At 42.9% G+C, this 24,585-nt stretch overlaps 1 protein-coding gene across 1 annotated transcript in view; it reads left to right on the top strand.

The window, feature by feature from the left end:
* Positions 1 to 23,120, top strand: part of LOC308307167 (enhancer of polycomb homolog 1-like) — a 41,771-nt gene extending 18,651 nt beyond the window's left edge. Inside the window, exons 7-14 of the mRNA XM_080752338.1 lie at positions 1,300 to 1,455; positions 3,375 to 3,464; positions 4,174 to 4,325; positions 4,913 to 5,358; positions 14,288 to 14,391; positions 15,624 to 15,765; positions 17,031 to 17,475; positions 19,250 to 23,120. Of these exons, the coding sequence (XP_080608464.1) occupies positions 1,300 to 1,455; positions 3,375 to 3,464; positions 4,174 to 4,325; positions 4,913 to 5,358; positions 14,288 to 14,391; positions 15,624 to 15,765; positions 17,031 to 17,475; positions 19,250 to 19,322 (1,608 nt within the window). The 3' untranslated portion in view covers positions 19,323 to 23,120. The remainder of the gene's footprint in view (positions 1 to 1,299; positions 1,456 to 3,374; positions 3,465 to 4,173; positions 4,326 to 4,912; positions 5,359 to 14,287; positions 14,392 to 15,623; positions 15,766 to 17,030; positions 17,476 to 19,249) is intronic.
* The last annotated feature ends 1,465 nt before the right edge of the window (positions 23,121 to 24,585 follow it).

Raw genomic sequence — 24,585 nt, forward strand, 5'->3', positions numbered from 1 at the left:
GCTGTCACCCTTCTTAGAGTTCTCTTTAAGTGGGGATGTTTCTTCTTGAAGGGAGTTTAACTGGTGCGATGCGCGTTTCGGTGTTTGCGCTTCATTTAGAGACTGCCGACACCACCAACTATCATCACTTTAACTCCAGTTTCTCTTTCACACACCATCCTCTTCCTCTTACTGTACCATCTGGCTGACTACTGCCTATTGCTTCAGGACTATTCTCTTGCTGTAACTTGACTCACCCTGGTCTCTATTCCCCCACCCGCAACATAGTTATCATCCAGTCGACGTGCGCACATACATACAACAGTATACAGAGGCCTCACTGGCGTGTGACTGTTAATGCTGTAGCTGTTGGCATAGACCCTGAATAAGACTTGCTTAAATCAGGGGGGGGGGGGGGGTGGAGAGAGAGAAGAGGGTGTGAGTTTAGTCAGGGAGGGGGGATTTTCCTATAATGGGAAGGCGTATGTGTTTATTAGGGGTGGGGTCGGGGAACCGGGGTGTAGCAGCCATCTGGCTTGGCAGTGGCATCTGTCGCGTGCCACCATCTGCATGTCAATGACTATTTGCTCGCTGCTGTTTGTACACATGCACACACGCCTGAGCAACAAGCACCGGGCAAGACATAATAATTTCCACAGGACAATGCTTTTGGGGCCTTGAAAATACCATTTGATGGGTTGCCCTGCATACCACATATGCACAGACCAAGTGGGCATGTCACAGGATTGAATGTGCCTCAGGACGTGTCCATTATATTCCGCTGATATCAAATAAAGCAGGAAAAAGACGGTCAATAGGCGATTTTCCAGAACCGCCGATCCAACCGATATGCCCATATATGGGCGTATACTGATAATGTCAGGGAACTCCATATATGGGCATAAAGGGACATGGGGAGAAAGGATGCAGAGATATCCATATATGGGCATAAATGGGACACAGGCAGACGGGTACCATCCAAAGGGACAGGCAGGGGCACACATTCGCAAATTGGATTGTTCCTACTTCACTCAATTACATTTTGGGCAATGGTCCTTCACCACAATACTATTGTAAATGTTTTGAATAATGACATTTTATATATGGACCTTAGTTTTCAGTGTGTAGACACACAGTTCGGTATAGTACTATTAGTGGCCCTTGTATTTGGAGACAAAATGCACCCCTGTTGGCTCTGGATTACACCCAACCAGAGCTTCCCTCCATCTGTTCTCAGCTTTCCTTGTATCTCAAATGAATACATTGTGAAGGGGCAGCCATGATGGTCAACTTACTTCTGTTTTGTCTTCCTCCCACCAGCCAGAGAAGGAGGTGGTCCGAACCAAGAGGAAATACGAGAAGAAGCCCAAGATCCCTCCTTTGGTGGCACCCCAACATTCAGGCCCCTCTGTGTTCAACCCCAAGGACCTGAACCAGTATGACTTCCCCAGCTCGGATGACGAAGCCTTCTCTCAGGTAAAGAATAAAATGTCATATTGGCTATAGGGCTGACCCAAAAAAATCGAATATTCGAAGCTTCATTCGAAGGCACGGTATTCGAATTTGAAAAATAAATTCGAATAATCGGCCGCGGCCGTTTGTCCTTTGGGGGGGCCGCGTGCCTTAGCTTGCATGCTCCTCGCTCCACTCTAGCGTGATAGCGTCACCCACTTCTCACACGTGTTAAGATTAATAACAAGCCAAGAACAACAAGAGCATGCATGAAGCCATCAGAATGGTCGACGCTGAAGAAAAGAAAAGGCAGCGCGCTGTCACATACTGTATGTGACACCAATGTCTGAGTAACATCACCCAATGCAACTATGCGATGCAATCACACATTTCTTTGCCAAACCATTGTCGGTGTAACATCCATGCATGCGGTTGCTGTCTTCCACACGCTGACAGACACACAACTCAACGCAAGGAAACAAACAGCGAAAATTGGATTTTACAAAACGGACCCCGTCAGCGTCGATCCCGTTTTAAAGAGGAAAAAAGAGCTTAAAATCACCTTGCTAGGGTTACGTTGTCGTGGTGTTGATGATGACAAGTTTATATCGGATCTGCAAGCTCACTAGTCGCGCCCGCATAGAGTACGTTGTCTGAACCTGACCGTCAGCTTTCGGTTGATGAGTGTGGAACGTTAAATCAGACACACTGCAGTGCAATTATTTACTATAAAATCTACTATTACATTTGTGTGTACAGTAGCCTACACCTTGGGACTTGGGAGTTAATCTGTTTGTTATATTAGGGCTCTTGAGTCGCGCTGCAGTGTTTGCTGTTGCAGCCGCGATGTGTTACATTACAGACGTGATGTGATTATGTCAATCCTACTGTACTGCAAAAACACTTTTCTTTAATGTAGAAAACATTCGTATCATAGCCTATTCTTCTTCTTCCTCGTTGTATTGTTGTATTTAATGAAAGCTTTATTATGAGGGAAAAACTGGTGTGTTTTCCCTTTTAAAATTGGGTAAATCGCGCATTTTTAAACACATTTCCCTAACGGTTATCACTTATGTAACCGATAAACTTTTGCTCCCGACCCCCCCCCCCCCCCCCCCAATCGAAGGTCAGCCCTAATTGGCTAGCGTGTCACTTCTTGGTAAAAGGCAGTCTGTGTCGATTCAGAATAATGACTAAACCTAACTCTAAGAACGGTGCTTTGATTGGTCCCAAATGACCCAAGACTTCTTGAGGGTTCATTATAAAAGATGTAAAATCATTTCTTTTTAGTTTTTTGGACCTAAACTAAGCCCTTTGTTGTTTAAAGACATTGACCAACATTTGATGATAGATACCTTCTTGTACTGTTGTTAAAACTATAGCAGGTGCCTTCTGAATGAGGTAAATGAGATTACCTCATGGTAATGAGATACCAAAACATCTTGCTGAATCATATTCAATATAATATGAACAAGACACAAATCATTTTGTTTATTGTGACATGATTTCATTTTGGTCCATTCACAGCACAAATAAAGCCATTCAGGGCATCTGATCTTTGTAGCGAATAATCAATTCCTGTAGATGCAAATGTATTATTGATTGAACAAACAGAGATCTCCACCTTAACATCTGAGGACTTAACATCTGAGGACTGACTGTTTTGTAAAACAAATCATAAAACCATCCTAAAATGAAGGACCACACTTTGGTCTTTGCATTGGTCCTGCAATGTAGTTGTTGTTTTATATCTGAATTGTTTGCACCCAGTTTTAGCTCACATATTGAATTTTGATTTCCCCAGACGTTTCAATAGGCAGACGTGTCCAGTCGTTGGGCTATGTATGGGAGGCTGAACAGTCATGTATTATGCATTGGTTACTCATTTTGACAGAACGAAAAACACTACTCAACATTTTATATTGTTTTTTTGTTTTTGTTAGATCCATTCAGGTTCGTCGGAGGCAGAGGAGGAGAACGACCCAGACGGCTGTTATGCGTTCAGGAGGACGGCAGGCTGTCAGTACTACGCTGTGAGTGCATTTGTGACTCTCTCCCACAGTGGTGTAAAGTAACTAAATACATGTAGTCCATGTACTGTACAATCTTGAGGTGAAGTGGCCCTTTAAGTAAAATGTGGGTATTCTTTCCACTACTGCTCTCCCTTTACACACACACACACACACACACACACACACACACACACACACACACACGACACACACACACACACACACACACACACACACACACAGGTCTATTTATAGAGCCCCAGGTCGCTTGCCTGGCTAGTCTGGCTGGCCTCTGCCTCATTACTCCCAACACCCCCTGATCCTCAAATCAATGGCTGTGCAAGGACCGTTCCCCTGTATTTATTTAATCACATTTCCTTGCTTCCCCTCTTTCTTATAATACTTTATCGATATATTCTTCCCCGTTTGTTTATTCGTGTTTTGACCTTGTGTTTTCTTTTTTCTTTTTCTTTTTCCCACTGGGATATCCTGGGATTTCCTATCTTATATATCGTCCTGCCTGCCGTTTTCTAACAAATGTCTACCGTTTTGTTCTTTCTGTCCTTTCCTCATCTTGATTCTTATGTTATAATATTTCTCTTCACTTCTCACACTCCTTGATTTCTTCCTATAACTTCTGGCCTCTCTTCTGGGCTTTTCAATTGTGTTCCTTCTTTTACCTCTCCTTTACTCTCCCCCGGTTCGTTGACCTTCCTCTCTCTCTCTCCAGCGTCGTGTGGACCAGAGCGGAGGCAGCTGGCCCTGGGTCTGTCCGTCGGAGGGCGGCACAGGCGACGGCCGCTTCCGCTACTGTCTGACATCGCTGATGTCTCCGAGGCGCTGTGTGGGGCTGGCGCGCCGCCGTGTGGGCAGGGGGGGCAGGTGAGTGTGTTGTTGCGTGGCAGGAGTTGTTTTTTTCTTTATTGTTGTATTTGCATGAGAAACAAACGTTTCGGCTGTAAGCCTTCTTCAGTGTATCTGGAAGGCTGAAGAAGGCTTACAGCCGAAACGTTTGTTTCTCATGCAAATACAACAATAAAGAAAAAAACAACTCTTGCCACTGTGTGCGATCCATCCTCCTCCTTCTACATGTTGATTTAAAGGGATACCGCACCAGCAGAGTCAGAGCGCGGTGGTAACCAAAAAGTATATTCATTGTTGCAGCTCTCACGTTGGTATGCCCTCACAGCTTTCCCCTCCCATTCACATGCTCATTTTCCCTAAAGCACAGTGTTACTTTTGTCTCGTTAAACAAGTGCACAACCTCCAGACATTAGATACTACAAGACGATGTCTCAATAGAAGAAGATATACATTTTCTTTATTGATAACATCTAAAAGCCTATGTTTGCAGTGCACCAGAGGATTCAGTGAGATCTGATTCCGTAGAGAAAACACCTTGATCACTACACCACCAGGCACAATGTTAATTTCCTATCGATAATGACTCTTGTGTTCTTCTCTTGCAGAGTACAGCTGGACCGGGCTCACACAGACCTGGACGGCATCTTTCACGGTTTAGACTCGGACCCGGAACCCGAGCCCGAACAACTGACCGCTGCCTCCTCCTCCTCATCGTTGTCCCCTGTTCCTGCTCCCAGCTGTCAGCTCCGAATCTCCAACGCCAGTACCTCAGAAACAAATACCTCGGACCCAGCCGGCACCCTGCGGCCTCCTTCCAACTCTTCGGCGGCGGCATCGGTGGACCTCAGTCAAATTCTGTTGAACATTAAAGCGTGCCGCTGGAGGCACTTTAGACCACGAACGCTCTCTCATCACCCCCTGGGTGGAGGAGAATCGGGGAGTAGAGGATTTAGGGGTTTTGGCCAGTCAGGGTCGGGGATGGCTCGGACCCAGGGCGCGGGAGGAGCCAATAACCAGAATCGTGCCGGACCGCCACCTACCCCTGTAAACTGTGAGTTAGTTGTGATCGTCCTTTGTATAAATCTAGAATCATGTCCTTTTACAGGCAATACAAATGAGAACGCAAAGACGGAGGAAACCATAAGAAAGAAATGACCCACAGATTACTCCAAGTTGGTTTCAAAACATGTTAAAAAAATGCTGCAATGATGAAGCATGTAATGACCTGCAGCATTCAACAGGCATACCAGACCAAGAGTTCCAAAGTTCCGCTGTGCTTCAAAGGCATTGGCTTTGTGAAGCAGTATGTAGACAATCGAGCAGTCAATCATATTAAGGCAGCAGCAGCAGGGTACTGCCAATAAGGTGAGAGTCTGGCAGTTCATTAGAACCCACACCCCCTGCAGCCCCCCTGGCATTGGCTCTGAAGCTCTTATATTTATTAGCGCGAACACCAAATTGAAGAAGTGAGTAGCCTTTATAGACAGCATGGCTTGTGGAGGAACCAGCATAATTGAAAAATGTCTCCATGCATGAAATTATGTAAGGTGCCATTATTTCACTAAGAGTGTGCGTTGGCATGTGTGCGCGTGTGAGAGAAACACTTTGCTTTAAAGCCAACCCCTACTGTTGTTTGGCCAACGTCTGCCTGTTTTGTATTGCATTCTGATGAGGCATTTCAAAGGTGCATTTCTCTGCTACAGACTGAGGCACACACACGTATGGTAAATGAAATGAGCCTTTTACTTTCAGACCCACTTTCGTTTCTAGAAACGGGGTTCCCACGGTCATGAAATTCCTGGAAATATTTTGAAATTTGAAAAATATTTTCCAGTACTGGAAAGGTTTTGGAATTAATCAAGGGTCCTGGAAGGTCCTGGAAAAAATAGATATGCATTGTCTTTGGTTATTGATTTTTTAATACCTCTGAAATGACAAATTTAACATTGGCCAAATTGTCAAATATTAGAGGCAGAAATTGTGAAAATAGCACATCTGTTGCGAGGCGTTGTGAGCATGTAGATCGGCTATTTTCACAATAGAACCGTGTTATACAAAATTCCTCAACTCTTACTCGTCAGCGTCCCCAGTTCAAATATGATTATTTCGGGGGTCACGACCTAAAAAGGTTTGCGAACCACTGGCATACACTACCTGTCTTTGGGCATTGCGCATAGGAGTAAGCGACTTGTTAATGAGCTGAATTATTGTTATATAGTCCTGGAAATTGGGTTAAATATTCTGGAAAAGTTTTGGAAATTAATTGGTAAAAATGTGTGGGAACCCTGTACTTACTTACTTACTTACTTACTCCTCTTCGTCCCCTATGGGACAATGGGACATGAGGCTTCAATGAATGATCTCCATTGCATTCAATCCCTGGCAGCATGTTGTGCCTCTCCCCATGACAGGTTCATCTGTCTCGACATCCTGGGAACCCTGTAGAATACATTAATGCCTGCACACTCTCTCTCTCTCTCTCTCTCTCTCTCTCTCTCACTCTCAGCTTGAGGGGGAAGATTAGAAACGGTCTTGTATGAATAGATATATGAGAGGTGCAGGACTGAGTCTGCACTGCTGGCTGCAACAGGAGAGTGCTCTCTGAATTTTAAAAACATGCCATCCAGGATGGAGAGCGGAAGTTTAGGATGTCGAGACTAAAGGGCTCTAAATCTGTTTCTGAGGTCCGGCCTTGTCTTAACCTCATGAGTAGGACCTTTGAATCATTTTGGTGGGTTCATGCCCTGATTAGAAGACAACTATCTGTAGAGAAAACTGCAAAATAAAATATCAAATATGCCTTCTGTTTGGATGGCAACCACGTTTTCTGGGGTTTAATCCGGCAAAAAAAGTGAAACCACTTTCCAGAGTGTAAATCGATGAAAACGCTCCACGTCCCGTCTCCATGTAAACGGGCGCAACGGAGGTAATGAAAAAAAAAATCACACCCGTGTGTGTGTGTGTGTGTGTGTGTGTGTGTGTGTGTGTGTGTGTGTGTGTGTGTGTGTGTGTGTGTGTGTGTGTGTGTGTGTGTGTGTGTGTGTGTGTGTGTGTGTGTGTGTGTGTGTGTGTGTGTGTGTGTGTGTGTTTTTGTGTGTGTGTGTGTGTGTGTGTGTGTGTGTAGATCATGTGTACCGATTTTTGTGACATTTGAAGAAAATATGTAGGAAAAGGAGCAAAAAGTGTGTTTTGGAGAAAATTCAAGATGGCGGAAAATCTATCCTGGCGCAAATGGGCGTGGCCTATATGGGGAGATGCGTCTTGACCCAAGGAATCCAGGGAAAAAATAATTTTAATTTTCCGATCTACGGTTCAAGAGTTACGGGGCAAAACGTAAAGTGGGCCGTTATAGCGCCACCATGAGGCCGAGTGATGTAATTATTTTTCGATTAATTCTTAAAATCATTATGAATCTCCTCTCCGAGGTTTGAAACTGTAGCTCCTATGGTTTACGAGAGAAAAATACTTGAAAGTGATTTCTTGCATTGTCCCATTATAAGTCAATGGGGACAATTAAGCGTCGTTTTTTGCCGATTACGTCGGCATGGTAAGGCGGATCGGAACGAAAGGTAATAGAACACCATTCCCGGCCGAGCCGCACATTTTGATGTATATATTGCGCGAGTGGCGTAAATGGTGCGGCACTAGTTACGCGCCGAAGTCAGGCTACATACACACAGACACACAGACAGACACACACACACACAGACACACACACAGACCCACACAGCCACGTATAGGGAGCTGCACACAGCTCCAAAAACGTGTGACATCGTGGCTCACTTCGGCTCACGCCACGTGCAGATGTAAACAAAGAGCCATGTGACAGGAAGTAGAAAGAGTGGTTCTACGCATGTGACTAAGATGATTATTTGTCACTCAAATAATTGCGATTAACCATTTAATTGTGTTTTTGTCGTTGACGATTTCATTTCTGTCTGGCTTGTAGGCTTTGGAATTGCACACGGCAGATATGAAACATAACCTAAATATACAAAGAAATGACTGACATATTTAACAACTTAATACTTAAAAATAACATTTATAGTTGAAATAGCCGTGCGATGCGTTGTGAGCTTGTAGATCTGCTATTTCCGCAATTTTTTAAAATGCTTGAAAATGTATGAACATTTTTCAAAATGGAAACAATTATGATGGCATGCGCACTACAGCGTTTTTGATCACTATTACGTCAGAGTGTAAACGCAGTATAAGAAGTGAGAACGCAACGGCACTATGCCGTTTTCTATTCTGATCGCTGCCTTGAAACGTGGCCTCATTCTACAGTACATGCCATTTTGTATCCTCAAGGTGCGAGCCACGTCACAGTGGTCACACCACCTACATTGCTTTCAAACTTGATGAAATAGATAAATTGATTCTAGGTCTAATACCAATACAAACAGTGCTCTGCAGATTTGTTTGTAGAAGACCCCAGAGCAACCAGACAGACATGGTAGAGCCATTACGTAAAATGAGTATAAAAACAATTGTCCAACAACATAATTGGCACGGTTTCCTTATTCTCTTGGTAAGCGATCAGTTGTTTTCATATTGTATTAACTAAGGGCCACCTGCCCTGCTGAGTAAGGTGGGGTTTCACTAATACTGTAGTCTGGAATGACATTTAAAGATATTTTAAAATGTATTTTCGTGAACAGAAATGACACAGATGATGTAGTGTAGTTCAGGGGTGGTCTGACATTTCATCGTTCCTTCATCCCATTAGTCCGAATCTGGAGAATGTTAACCTGGTGAAAATACTATGCCTAAACCTAACCTCAGGATAAATATGCCTAAACCTAACCCTAACCTCAGCCTAAACCTAACCCTAACGAAATTAGGACTAATTAGATGTAGGACTAATGAGATGTAGGACTTATGGGCAGTCCCCAGTTCAGGTGCAGGTGTAGTTCCAGACTTTCAGAGATTGTAGAATAGTTGTCTGGCTACTAATACTGTGACCCCTGAGGAATGGACTAGGAAACTCTCACTCAAGTGGTGTGTTTGTGCATATTGTCTGACTGCACTGGCAGTGTTTCTCCTTTAGTACCAGTTTTGTACTTCTGTTTATGAGGACATAAATAATTGTCTCCACCAGCCGAAGGCATGGGGGAGAGTATGTTTTCCCCGTGTGTGTGTGTGTGTGTGTGTGTGTGCGTGTGCGTGTGCGTGTGCGTGCGTGCGTGCGGACGTCCGTCCGTCCGTCCGTCCGTCCGTCCGCGCAGTTTGTTACCACCTAATCTCAGTCGCCGTTGGCCCGGTCGCTGCCAAAATGAGCACACACACTCCCTGGATGTCAATTCAGAACCTCTGACCCACATTTTTCAAATGGGCCTGTTCTAGCGCCACCATGAGGCCGATGTTTGCAAAACACTACTCTTACAGATTTTGTCCAAAAATCTTACAAATCGGTAGGCAGTATCTCGACAGTCATGTGATCGACATGGATCTGTCCGATTTTGCATATTCCATCCTGATTGGCTAAGATTGGCTTCCAAAGTTTGTAGGATTGAGACGTTTTGAACAAAATGCCTCAAATCACAAACGCAAAGTGCAATTATCATGAAATCGCGCACACACACATTCCCACTAGGCCGAGGAAGAAATGCCACTTAAATCTTTTTAAATCAGCCTCATGGTGGTGCTATAACATGCCGATTTGTGGTTTTACCTATAACTCCACCGATCAGTGTCAAACTTTGTACACGCACTCCCTAGAGGCCAAAGAAAAACCTTTTCACTGCATTTTTCACATCAACCTTTTATAGCGCCACCTTTGGGCCGACTTATGTAAAACACATTTTTGGATATTACTCCTTCAGATTTTCTCCAAAAATAACACAAATCAGTACACAGTATCTCTATAGTCATGTGATCAAGTCTGATCTGTCTGATATTTCATATTTCAGATTTTCATATTCCATCCTGATTGGCTAATAATTAGCTTCCAAAGTTTGCAGGATTGCTCCGTTTTTGAACAAAATGCCAAAAAAAAACAGCGCAGCTTGCGATTACCCTTTTCACATTGGCCTGTTATAGCGCCACCAGCAGGTAGACTTAAGCAAAACACATTTTTGGAACACAATCATGCATGCAGTGTCCGATTGCCATGAAAGGTCTAAGGTGAAGAACATATGCCACCCTTTTTACATTGGCCTATTATACAGTAGCACCACCAGGACGCCTGGCCTGGTGGAGACCTGTGCTCGGAAGAGCACTGCTTCTAGTTAGTGTGTGTGTCTGTCTGATAAAGTAAAATTACATTCGCCCTAGAGAAAGACATGATGTGCCATTCGCCCTAGAGAAAGACATGATGTGCCTGCAGTCTGGACCAAGTCTGATACATTGCATTGTGTAGAAACACAATGGGTTATGCTGTATTGATTTTGGTTGTGCTATATCCTATCTGATCTGTGCAGAGCTTAACTGTGGTTGTTATAAGCGTTCAGTTCAGGATTGTGAACTGAAAAACTTGATTCCAGCAGTGATGTCATTACGTGCGCATCCCGCATCAAAAACTCATTCAAGTCGCCCAGGGACTCATTCATGTCATGGTCCTGGGGTCCCAGGGATGCGCCTCCATTCGAGTCCATGTTAAAATAATTTACCGGGTCGCGGTAAAAGAAAAACATTTTAAAATTCCACAGACACCACCATTGTTCATGGGTGAAAGCATCCTACTTTACTAGGGTAAAGTAGGATGCTTTCACCCATGAACCCACGTTAACACAAATAAAATCCACGTAGAAAGTCTTAAACAGGCGATAGAAACGTCAATGTTTTGATTCCACCGACGTCCGACGCCATTTTGCGCGCCCGAATTCATTAGGGGCACATGTTTTAGTAGTTTTAGTAGTTTGAAGTTCAAACATTAGCCAAATTGTAAAATAAATATAAGAAATAGGCAAACATTTTGACATATATATATATATATATATATATATTTTTTTTTTTCAAAATGGCTTCCAACTCGAGAAACTCGGGCTGTGGCAGCCTGGGACTACTGTAATAACTCGGGAAACTCGGGCCTTGGCAGTCAATGAGTTAAATACGTGCGACCCAGATGATTTTATTGATTATTTTTGATCCGACCGAGTCGATCAAAAACGTCTTACAAAAAATATATTTGGCGCGACCACATTCGCGAAGTTTAATCAAAGTTTTCTTTCGTCTAAAATATCATGTGCGCAAATGTTTTGTTTTACTATTCATGCGTCATCGCGAGGAGACGGCGGCGCACAACAACAACAGCAGCCTCTCAGACACTACATGCTGTGTGTGAACAATCAAACGATGAGACGGGGTAGATCGTGTGATTCTGTAAACTCACGTCGCAATTCACATTGATTGAGTGGTGATATAAACAAGTAGGCAGGTTTAGTTACCAGACTTGACAGAAAAGGTTGTAAGAACAACGACGGAGCACGCGCGCTGCTGCAATTGCAGTCAAAACTAGTAAGTGACAATCCCTAGCGTCTGCTCTGCAGCAGCCCAGCACTAGTTTCGTTTTTAGTCCTCCTCGCGCTCCGCCCGTATGAATGAAAAAGGAATGTATAAACATACTTGTCATGTGGATTATGGAGAAAGTTTAACGCTGCTGCTAGGCTTCGAGGGTACTGCTCCAGTAAGGAATTGTCTCCGACGCGATTTGAAAGCGCACTCTTCCTTTGACGGTCCTCGCTTCTCCCCCGTTTTAAAACTCGCTCGTTCTTATTAGAAAATAGCCTCTTTTTTGTCTTTTTACGGCGGTACGGCGGTTACCGTATCCAACCCTAAGTGATACAGCACTTTACTTTGGTACTTTACTTAGAGTTGAATTAAAACTCAAAAGTATTCAACCAGTGTGTGGACATTCTATTCAAAGTTTTCAATTATTTATTGTTTGTTGTTTTCAGACACTATTTTGTAAGTGCAGTGTACATGAACCATTTAATGATTTAGAAATTGGTAACTCAGGAAAACAGAATATATTAAAAAAGAAGCATATCGATCATTGCCATAGGGGGAAAAAAAACTACCTACCCATCCTTCCCATGAGGAAATAAAATAAAATTCCTTGCTACCCATCATGCCCACAAAAAAATAAAAATAAAAAATAAAATAAATTCCCTACCTACTCAGCCCTAAAATGACAGCCAACAGGCCTCAGCATGAATGATGATGCATTTTGCATCATGATGCAAAAAGTGTGTGTGTGTGTGTGTGTGTGTGTGTGTGTGTGTGTGTGTGTGTGTGTGTGTGTGTGTGTGTGTGTGTGTGTGTGTGTGTGTGTGTGTGTGTGTGTGTGTGTGTGTGTGTGTGTGTGTGTGTGTGTGTGTGTGTAAAAAAAAAAAAAATAAATATATATATATATATATATATGTCATAGTCTAATAGAGAACCAGAACGTTCAAGACGCGGAGCGTTCGCCGTGCGGTGCCGGGGCGGCGCCGGGGCGGAGCCCCAGACACGAAGCCCAACCGAGTTACGAAGCCCCCCTGTATCCACGAAGCCCCAAGCGGCGCGAAGGCCAGCGGTCCTTGGTCCTGCTCTTCGCCCCCGAGCGCCGTAGGCGCGAGTGGCCGCGAAGAGCGGGCCAGGGCCGCGCGGCCGGCGGAGCGCCGCGCGAGTTACGAAGCCGTGGTGGACGCAATCGTTATATTAATATTTGCCCAGGCCGTAAGGCCTGGGCAAGCGCACGATAATGGCTAGGCTAGGCTAGGCTAGGCTAGGCTAGGCTAGGCTAGGCTACGTAAACAACGTCGCAAATATAGTCGCAAACGAGTGACGTCAGCGCCTTCACTAGTAAATGCATAGAGTATGAGTGAATGGCTGTCGTACGCCACCTGGTGGTGATTAGTGTGTGGTGAACTACAAAACGAGCGCTCTTACAATGAACGTCCTGGGTTACCCAAACATCCTGTAACATATATATATTTAAAAAATATATATATATATATATATTTTTTTTTTTTTTTTCACCGCATAAAGAACCCGCATAATTCACCACATAATCAAGGATTTTTGCCTGTGTTTTTCTGGAGGGTCTACTTTATTGACAGGGCAGTAGACTGACAAGAAACGGGGAGAGAGATGGGGAGTGACATGTAGCAAATCTGGTCGGGCTCGGGAATCGAACCAGTGACCTGCTGGAGGCTACACAAAGCCTGTGTGTTATGCGTCTGGACCAGTAGGCCAGCGGGCCCCCGACAAACATTTTCTGCACATGAGTCACAAAGAAAACGCTGTGAAATTCAGGACTGAGATTTGTGTTTAGGACCAGAGTATTACTGTGGCCCGGACCGCTGGCCTTGCACCTGACAGCGTGTCACAGGTTCGAATCCCTATCCCGACCACCTTTGCTGCATGTCATCTCTCTCTCCCCATTTCCTGTCAATCTACTGTATACTATCTATAAAGGCAGAAAACATATTTAAAAAAATATATAAAAATATGTCAGTGGTTCAGGGGTAGAGTTGCCGTCTTAGAACATGGAGGGTTCCCAAAGGGTTCCCAGTTTGATCCCGAGCCCCCCAGAGTTGGTGTCAAAGAGTCCTTGAGCAAGACTCTGAACCCCTAGTTGCTCCCGGTGAGCAAGTTGGTGCCTTGCATAGTTTCCTCCGCCATCGTTGTATGAATGTTTGTGAGAATGGGTGAATGTAATGCACAATCTCTGTGAAGCTCCTTGGATAAAAGCGCTATATAAATGCACAATTTACCATTTAATCCTTGTATAAAATACTGTGAGGTCCATGTTGCTCCGTGTTGCAGGCCTGGTAGGTGTTTAACCACTTAAACCATTATGTTATACTTTGGCCATTCAAAAATGGCAGATAAACAAGCTCATATCGTGTCAAACATGAAAAGGTTTGAGCACAACTGTGATATGGAAACATAAGTATTTCAGATAACTGTTGGGATTTAGAAGACATTTGTAGAATGGGCCTCAGGTCTTAATGTGTTTTCTAAAACATTGTTATGTCTGTGTGTCCACACAGTGTTCACAGCAGAGCAGTACCAACAGCACCAAGAACAGCTGGCCCTGATGCAGAAACAGCAGCTGGAACAGCAGGCCAACAACGCCAACACAACCAACACACAGGTTGGTAAACGATGGACACAATCCAAGAGTTGTGGATGAATGAATGAATATCTCATGTCGAGACATGAGAACGCCACATGGGATCCCAGTGTATCATCCAGCCAGCCTCATATACAACCTGAATATAAATTCCCTTCTCCTCCTACCCCAAGCTTTAGAAAGATATTATTTTATCTGCCAAAGTGAAATCGGGAGTAAAGGACAATATAAAATCAAATGAATGTCATCCTCCACCTCAAACAAATCACAATTTTCACATGCTATCATCCTCAGCTATGCCTCTATATCTTTCTGTTTTGCGTTGGTTGGAGAAGATGCATGCATGCCAATGCTTGTGCTCCAGAATGCTGCATGTATAGCCAGAGTTTGAATGCTGAACATAAACCCACACACTGACAATGAAAACCTAAGTCATGGACATGTGCCAAGAGTTCTCATACAATGAGCTTTACACTATGTACTGGCATGCATTTTTGCATAGGGAGAATTATCTTTTGTCTGTATAAAAGGTTTGGTTCTGGTTCTTGAAGATTGAGGAACTCGTCAGAAAGCCACAATGGCCAATGCAGGCATTTGTACTGCTGCCCACAAAGAGTCTAGTTCAAGTGTGCACTCTGTGCATTTTGGAACAAAGTCATTGCCTGAAGTTCAACATTCAGTCTTGTCCTTTTGCTAAATAAGTGCCGTCATTGAGTTGTGTTTGTGTGAAATACAACCGCAAATCACATTTATTTGGCTTTTGGCCGGTGTTAATCTCCCACTACTCAGTGTGACACTTCACAGATTGAGCAGTGTCTGAACAAAGGAGGCTGTGTGTAGTGCTGTACACCTAAAAGACATGTCATTTTATGATTTACCAAGTGTAATATTTGGCATTACGACGCCATCGAGGCCTGCCAAAATACATTTTTGTCAACAAATCGACTGTAGACTAAAATCTTATGATATTAGTCTCCTACAGGGCTTCTCGAACTTTGTGTTGTCACGTCCCTATATTATTAGCAAACTTTTGGCGACCCCATCCCCCATGATAGTCAATTTTAGCAATCACAGTTACCCCATTAGTGGGCCTTTTTCTCCTGAACCCCTTAGAGCAACTCTGACTCAATTCCTGCTTTGTAAATAAATTCCTGCTCCGTTCATAAATTTCTGTTTCATGTCTTGAGCAATTGGTTTGCGGTATTGCTATTATTTTCCCGCTCTTATGTGACTTCCGCTCCCTCTCTCTGCAGGGTCTGGTGTCTAAGACGTTGGACCAGGCAACTGCCCAGTTTGCCGCCTCGGCACTGGTCACCACAGAACAACTGCTGGCCTTCAAGTCCAAGGAGGAGCTGGTGTTGGCCGGTGGAGTTAACGGGGTGCTGCCGCCCACAGGTCAGTTTACGGATCGTTACCAGAAGTCAAATTACATCAAAACACACATTTCATAAACAAGGGAGAGCTTGAAATTGTCATCAAATAGCTTGATTATTGCGCAGTCCTGACTGCGAGCATTAATAAATAAATATGATAATCATAGACGGTGCTGTCCAGAAGTTAGGCTGCAGCTAGCCTCGCGTAGCCAGGGCTGGCTCATCTGCGACGAGAAAAGCCTGGTTACGACGTGAGGCTGCTACGGCATAGAACGGTGCTACTTCCGCCGGGAGAATTTCACCGGATGTTATTGTTTTTTCACAGTGTGGTGTATTCCCTGCTGGCAAAAAAAACTGTTCTACTTCTCCCGACCCTTTGGTTACGCTCGTAATAAACAATATCCAAACAAAAACATGGATTCTGACAAAGTTACACCTCTGGTTTGTTTTGCTGGCGGATGTAAACAGACCTGCACTGTGTGACGTAACTTCCCTTAACCGCAGCACTTCCGCCACTTAATCCCTTTTAGGCCTAGAATTATTGAATGCTTTAACCAGTGAAAAATAGCAGATATACAAGTTCACAGCGCGGCCGTGCTGCGAGCTTGTAGATCTGCTATTGGGTGATGGGGGTCCGTGGCCAAATACATATCATTTTGGGGGTCTTTCAAATGAAAAGGTTTGAGAACCACTGACATAGTAGTCTCAAGAACAGACTAACTGAGCTCCAGTTAAGTGAAAAGCACCTTTTCTTTGACGATGGCTAGCCAGGTTGCTGACATAGAAACATAGGTTTTTCAAAAAACCTTAGAAGGATTCAAAAGACACTTACACCCCTGTTCTTACTGAACTCTTTGGTTCCCATGGCGACTCGACCACGCAGCAGGCATTGTAGATGCTACGTGGAAAGGTAGCCTCTGTCGTTGTAGGGACGGCTGCGACCACGCAGCAGGCATTGTAGATTCTACGTGGAAAGGTAGCCTCTGTCGCTGTAGGGACGGCTGCGACGTCGGCAGGTTGATCTATCGAGCGCTGATCATTTCCGGTTACCGTAGCATTGCTTAAAGTCACTGTTGTGGCCAGGGTGGGCTGCAGCCAACTTTTCAGTGCTGAGAAACGAGCCAAGGTGACAATAGAAAAACATGTTTCTCTGGTCCTACAAAATGTTTTTTCATCGGTATGTATGCACAATAGCACTTAAGAATGTAATCAATCAGTTCATCAATATTTTTCATAGATCACAATGCTGCACAGGTAACGCTAACAGTAAATTAAACCATCCTACAGGTGTCTTCAAAGGCCTGCACCTTCCCAGTCCCACCCCGGTCCCTCACCAACACCGCAACAATAAATCGACAACCGCCGCTCCCGCAGCGACCCCGACTTTCCTCCAGCCCATCTCGGCCCCTCCTTTTCACAGCACCGTCGGCAACCCTACGTCCCTCTCCTCCGCCGTCAGACACAACTCCAGCGCAGCGGCGGCGCTGGGGCTCCTGGGCTGTGGCAAACCCAACTCCGGCACAGCAGCAGCAGCCTCCTCCCCCACTCAGGTCCTGATCGGGAACAACATCCGTCTGAGCATGCCGTCTGTAGGCGGCCTGGCGGGCCGCCACCACCACCTCCTCCCGCGGGCCCTGGGCAGCGTGCCGCCCTCTGCCTTAAAGCTGGCCGCCACCAACAACCTGGTGATGCCCAAGGTCTCCACAGCACCCGCCATGGACATGGGCTCCAGGTTAGGCCTGTCACAGTTATTACCAGGGTTCCCACGGTCATGAAATTCCTGGAAATATTTTTAAATTAGAAAAATATTTTTCCAGTACTGGAAAAGTTTTGGAATTGATCAAGGGTCCTGGAAGGTCCTGGAAAAAAATAGCTATGCATCGTCTTTGGTTATTGATTTTGTAAATGCCTCTGAAATGACAAATTATTTTAAACATTGGCCAAATTGTCAAATATTAGAGGCAGAAATTGTGAAAATAGCCGATCTACATGCTCACAACGCCTCGCAACTATTTTTTTTTTTGTATTTCACAATAAAACCGTGTTATACAAAATTCCGTTTTGGAAATTAATTGGTAAAGATGTTTGGGAACCCTGTATTACATAATCGCCTGATCGCAACTGGGATTTGAGATAATCGCAGTAGTTTAGGAGGTTTTGTCCATCATTGATAAGAACAGCTGGCGATGGATTTCCAAGCTAATTTATGCCCCTGCGGCTGCTCTGTCACAGGTGATCACAGGGGTGATCCACCCCCTCTGGTGGTGTTAGCTGGTTTAGCAGACAGTTTGAGGATCCAATACAGTTGCTGGGTTTTATGAGAAGCACTTTTTAATACTTTCATTGGTTCAATATTTTGTTTAACCAACACACCTCTTTTCTTTTTTTCTTTTAAACTTCATTTTTATTTGCAAATGATCACATGTACAGGGGTTAAGGTTCTCCGTCCTGAGGAGTTCCTAGGGGCCATTTATGAGATCAATGCAGATTTGCTAAAAAAATAATAAAGGGAGTGGGGGAGGGTGTAGCCATGGCCACGATGTTAATAACATGACCAAAATCGTCAAAATGCAGCATAATACTTGCTAGTCAAGTCAAGTGATCTCCAAATTACAATGCATCCCTCCCCAGCGAATTATTTTAAAACATCTATGTGACTATAGTGAAGATGCACTGCTCAGATGTGAAACAGGCTGGCTGGCTGGCCAAATACATTTCCGTCTTGGCATTTTTTTTGCTTTAACCCCTGCATGTACATTCAATGCAGTGTTTACATTTTTACATCATTTCACTTGTCATTTTTCAGTCCATTTCAAAGTCAGTTATTGGTGGCGTCATCCTATTGGGTCTTGTACACAGTCCATTTTTCCCATTTCTCAAGAATTAATTCTTCTTGTTATGTGAGTTTGTGTGTAAATCTCTTCATCACATATTATGTCCTCCGCAATGCACAGCCACTGCTCACAGGTTGGAGGGTCACTTTTATACAACACTCTTGTTATTGCTTTTTTGCTGGCTGCCAGCAGCACCTTGACCAGATACATGTCATCTCCATGTGTGTTTTCCTACATTAAATTTCCTAGATATAGCACCACACTTATCTTTTGGTATTTCAATATCTCCTTTATTACTGACATCATCCCAATACTTGTCAATTTTTGAACAATTCCAAAATATATGTTCGTGGTCAGCGTCCATGCATCCACATAATCTCTAGCATGAACACACGTCTTTTCATAAATCAATGCTATTGATTTATGAAAAGAAATCAAAAACCTGAAAACTGGGCCTAGCCTTCTGTTGGACGGCGACGATATTTACATTATTTGTCCTGTGTAACTTCAAAGCCTAAAAGCCAAACAGGAATGCAATTCGTACAAAAAAAAGGCCCAATTAAATCCATAATCGAAATCATTTGTGTGACAATGAAATTGAATCGTGTCGATCCACAATGAATTGTGGCGTAAAATGTCAGAATGGTGACCGCCCTACCCATCTTTCCACAGGGATAACCACGACCAAGACACGCCGTCTCTCAACAGCATAGCGGACAACACAGTGGCCATGGAGGTGACGTAGTGACAGCCCAGAGGAGGCACCCCAGAGGCCCTTCCCCTCTTCAGGTGCTGTGCCTCGTCCTGACCGTCGGAAATGCACAAAGAAAAGGAAGCGAAAAGGGACAGCAGGACTCCACATACACCCGGACGATCGGACGGACAGAGAACCGAACAGCTTAGTCTCAACAGTAAAACACCTAGGGGGACTCTGTTGCGATTCTCACATTTTTTTCTTTTTTTTGTCATTTTCCCCCCTCCATTTTTCATTACTCAAAAGTAAAAAAAAAAAAAAAAAAAAAATGAAATCTGTAAATTATGAAAAAAAAAAAAAAAAGAATCTGTACAGTGGTTACATATTTGTACCCCCAGCCCCCGCCTTGTATATAGGTTACTTGAATCCAGACCTGTCCATTTGTGATGTTTTGCACTTGGAGTCAAACTTTTAAAAGAAACCAGTAACTTATGGAGAGTGTGAGAGCTGTGAGAGTTTTTTTTTTTTTCTTTTTTTTTTTTTATGGAATAGTTTTTTTTTTATCACATGCATGGTGCGAAGCCTGCTGGTTTGTTTTATCTATTTATTGTGCTGTGTTTACACTTGTTCATGTTATTTTTGTTGGGTTTTGTTCTTTCGTTTTCTTTGTACACTGTACGTTCATGGGTTCCTGTGCTGTAGTAAATGATTTGGTAGCTATGACTCCTGGTTAACATCTACACCATGAACGCAATGCAACCATCACATACGTCAGTGGTTCTCAACCTCCCCAAAAATAATCATTTCATATTGGAACTGGGGACCCACACATACATACACACACTGACAAGCACTTGGAATTGTAGGAGATGAGGCATTACATTTAGTTTGACTTTGTTCCACAGATCAATATTGTGAAAATGGCAGATTTGCGAGGCGTTGTGAGTTTGTAGATTGACAATTTGGTCCAAAGTTTGGCCAATGTTTTACCCGTTTTTATAGTATAGTTTGTTAATTACGTTTGATGCAGTAGTGGTCTTATTTTTATTCTTTATTTTTTTAGGCATGATAAAGATCTTGAAATGCCTTTGTCATCTCGGGACCCACCCAAAATCATGTGGGGACCACCACAGGTTGAGAACCACTGACCTATGTAGGTCTCGCATGCCAGACTGTTGCCTCCCACATTTCTTGAATGCCTCCGTCATTACCGTCAATACAGTCTGGAGCAACGCAAGAGCTGTCTTCTACCACTTTTTGTGGTCACATGTTAAGATACTGGATTCTGATTGGCTTAAAACAGTGGTAAATCAGTCAACAACCTTGAGTTGGCTCATGGACCCCTCCCACTGTTGTGGTGCAGTTGTCCAACTAAATAACCTTGCAAGTTACAACTGTGTTTTCTTTCATTTATATGGTAGAAGTGGTAGAAAAGCAATTTATGGCTTACTTCACAGTCGCCGCAAATTTGTCCTAATACAAATAAAAAGGTAATCGAAGCCTACATAACTTGCTGCTTATCAGAAATGGAAATTCAAAAGTAAAATGTAAAACATATTTTAATATATATTTTCGTGAACGTAAATGACCCAACAAATGGCGGCTTCCTTTCCTCGGCTTTTGGAAGGTGTAGTTCCAGACTCGATATATAGCATTGGGAGATTGTGGTATAATTGTCTGGCTATGCGAGACTTATTACCTACGTGTACAGTATCTATGAAGTCATGTAGAATCCAGCGGTGACATCCACCCAGAATTCAGAGCAGTGGATCCAGGGTTGGTGTAGTTAGTGGTGGTCTTGTTCCCTGGAGCAGTGTCAATTTCCTAGACTAAAAAACTGTTTGTCAACTACCATTTTTCACTGACAAAAAACATTCACCACGATGACTAAGACTAAATATATTGCCAATTTCGTCAACATATAAAAACTAGACCAACATTTTAGGGAGGGACTAGCGGAGGAGAGATCCAGTAGAACTCGGGTGTTGTGCTCTGAAAATGGCAGATCTACAAGCGTCGCAACTCGTGAGCTTGTAGAGCGGCTATTTTCAGCATGGGCATTACAACGCCAACAAGGCCTGCCAAAATATTTTTTTGACAAAATCAACTACATTTAGTTGACTAAAAGCTCTTGAAATTCAGTCAACAAACAATAAGACACTTCAAAATGACTAAAACTAAATAAAATGTTATTCAAAAGACTGACTAAAACTAAATCAAATTTTGCAGTCAGAATTGACACTGCTCTGGAGGAGGATGGTGCCCTTATGCGAGCTTGTAGATCTGCTATGTATTTATAGGTAAAGCATAAAATAATGGTTAATGTGATTCCAGGTCTTAATGGGTGTATATCAACCAGTTGCATTCTGCCCTACAAAGCAAAGGGTCGAGTGAGCATGTGAGCACTTGCACATCTCCTATTTGGGGGTGCAACTAATAATCCAACTAATCAGTTTAATCCATTATTTAAAAAAAAAAAAGAAAAATAACGAATAAAATAAAAAACGAAAAACAAATTATGAAAAAGGTGGATATTTCAGCTGTAGATCAGCGTTGTTTTTGCGATACACTGGTGTATTATGAAGTATAAAATAGACCTTATGCTTTTAAACAATAGATGTTTTATTTCACCCGTCTTATTTGTTTGTATCTGAAAAAACAAATCCAAAAGTAATCGATTATAATAAATTAAATTAAATAATCAATATTTAAAGCTCGAATCCCATCCCACCAGAAGCACTCGTAGTATAGAGGTGGATAGGGTTGATTAATTAGCCTTTAGGGCTGTGACCTTTGACTTTTCACTGCTCTTTGCATTTGTAGGGCGATGTTGACCAGACAGCGCGACAAAAACATAGATGAAGTCTCCTCCCAGAAGCACTCAGTCGCTTCTGATTCAAAGCACTATTTCTTTCTGTTCTCCTTTTATTTTTTTATATCAATGCTGCTTTTGTATTATTGTTTTAATTGTGTTTTTTTTTTCTTTAAGGAGGGGGAGATCCCAATTTTCATGCAAATGGGAGCACGCCATTGTTTATTTTTTTAAACCCCACACACACAACACACTTTTTTGTAAAACAAAACAAAAAAAAAGTTATTTTTGTATTTTCTCTTGTTCTTGTGGTTTAAAAAAAATGATTGTAAGCTTGTCGTGTTTGAAAGATGTTCATTCTTTCGTTACTTGGATCATGCAGAGGTTGAAAAGGGAGGCGAGAGGCAGTCATTGCTGTTTTTACGTGGTATCATTCCAGTTTTTGTGAAAGAAAAAAAATGTTAATGAGGTGAGGCGCGTGGAAAACAGTTTTTCCACCTTGTCCCCTTTTCGTCTTGTTTTGTTTTGCTTATTTCATTTTTTATTTGAGTTTTCCATTTTTGGGAAGAAGAAAAACATAAAAGATTCTTCAGTCGGCTGCAAGGCCAAAAACCACAAGTATAGAGGCCTGCATCGGAATGCTTGGAGATGGGTTACCAATGACACACCGAAAATATATCAAAATCAATATTTAAAACCAATAACCCACTTACTACCGAATAATCGACTAGCAAGGGCTTTTTTTTTTCTTATATCAACACATGGATTAAATCGATACGTCTGCTAGCCACTTCACCTTGTATTATAGTTTGTACGATATATATATATAAAAATAGTGAAAATGTCTCTTCAAATCCATTTGAAGTCATATCGCCCAGACCTACACACCGTAATATTGCAGCCGCCGCCTCTATCCATATCTGTGCAATGGAAGGACATTTAAATTGTGACCTAATCAAAGGTTAAAAAATCACACAATGAAAAACCAGCATTGCAAGTTGGGGTGAAACGGTTGTTCTCCACTTTTCAGGCCACCACCCCCCCTCCCCCTTAAATAATCATTTTTGAACGGGGGAACCCGGACCCCCCCCACCCCCTGATAAGCACTTGGAATTGTAGTAATTGAGGCATTCTTAGTTTGACTCTGTTCCACAGATAAATATAGTTGGGGGGAAAAAGCAGATTGTGTAGATCGGCCGCAAGTAAAGGTCACAGTTGAGCTTTCGTCTCAGGAGATGCTTTGCCTCCTTACATTTGACAATTTTTCCAATGCTTTTTTTTTTAAGTTGTCTTAAAAGTCCTTAAATTGTCACTTCACTGTCACGTGGGAACCCACAGGTGGAGAACCACATACATAAGCTAAAATCCACTCTTGTCGGTGTTGGTAACCATTTTGTTAATTATTCCGCGTCGGGCCTCTTATTGGGTGCCTTCCTTTGGGAATTAAATGTATTCTCTTCTGTGAAGAGTCGGGCACAAAGACAGTCCTACATAGTAGGGGCTAACTGTCAGAATCTGAATGCCCAGTCCAATGGCAGGATATATCCATGATGACGTTTACTTGTCCCACCTGGAGGCTGAAAAAGACTTTTAAAAATAAAACAAGTGTGACAGAACTCTCACAAAATTATGAAAATAAAGCCCAGGGCATTAAATGTGAATTGATAAACTGTTTTAATGTTTTGTTTTTAATGTTTGTGTGAGTGAGCCTGAGCACCGTATTTGCATCAAAGTGCTTTTGTGCGAGGTCAGAGGAATGGCATTGCAGAACAGCTGAAGAAAGGGATAGCTGGGGCCAAACTGGGAAAGTTTGTGCACTTGGTGAAGAGTTTTTGATTTTTGGTATGGTGTTCGGTATGGGTATAAGGTTTTAAAAAACCATCGCAAACAAGTTTGGCTCGCCCCCTAGTGGTCTGTTTGCAATGAATCAAATAGTAGATACGTCAGTATATGGTTCAAACCTCAAATAATTGATGAAAGAGATTTTTCAATGGATTCTGTTACTATTGGGTATGATAAACAACATACTAAAAATTCAGGAAAAAATAACTACCGGAAAGGCACCATTTTCAAGATGGCGTCCACGATGGCTGCCGGGAGCTTTAAATGCCTATGAACTGGGTTTTAATGTGTAAAAATTCATAAAAAATATGCACTTGGTGAAGAGTATTTGAATTTTGGCATGGTGTTAGGTATGGGTATAAGGTTTTCAAAAACCATCGCAAACAAGTTGGGCTCGCCCCCTAGTGGTCTGTTTGCAATGAATCAGATATTAGATAGGTCAGTATATTTTAGACCACTAGGAAGGTGAGCCCAACTTGTTTGCGATAGATTTTGAAAACCTTATACCCATACCTAACACCATGTCAAAATGTAAAAGCTAGTTACCAAGTGCATATTGTATATGAATTTTTACACATTAAATAGGCATTTTTAGCTCCCGGCAGCCATCGTGGACGCCATCTTGAAAATGATGCCTTTCCGGTAGTCATTTTTTCCTAA

This window comes from Nannobrachium achirus (assembly GCF_963921795.1).
Source record: "Nannobrachium achirus genome assembly, chromosome: 21".
Classification (NCBI taxonomy): Eukaryota; Metazoa; Chordata; class Actinopteri; order Myctophiformes; family Myctophidae; genus Nannobrachium; species Nannobrachium achirus.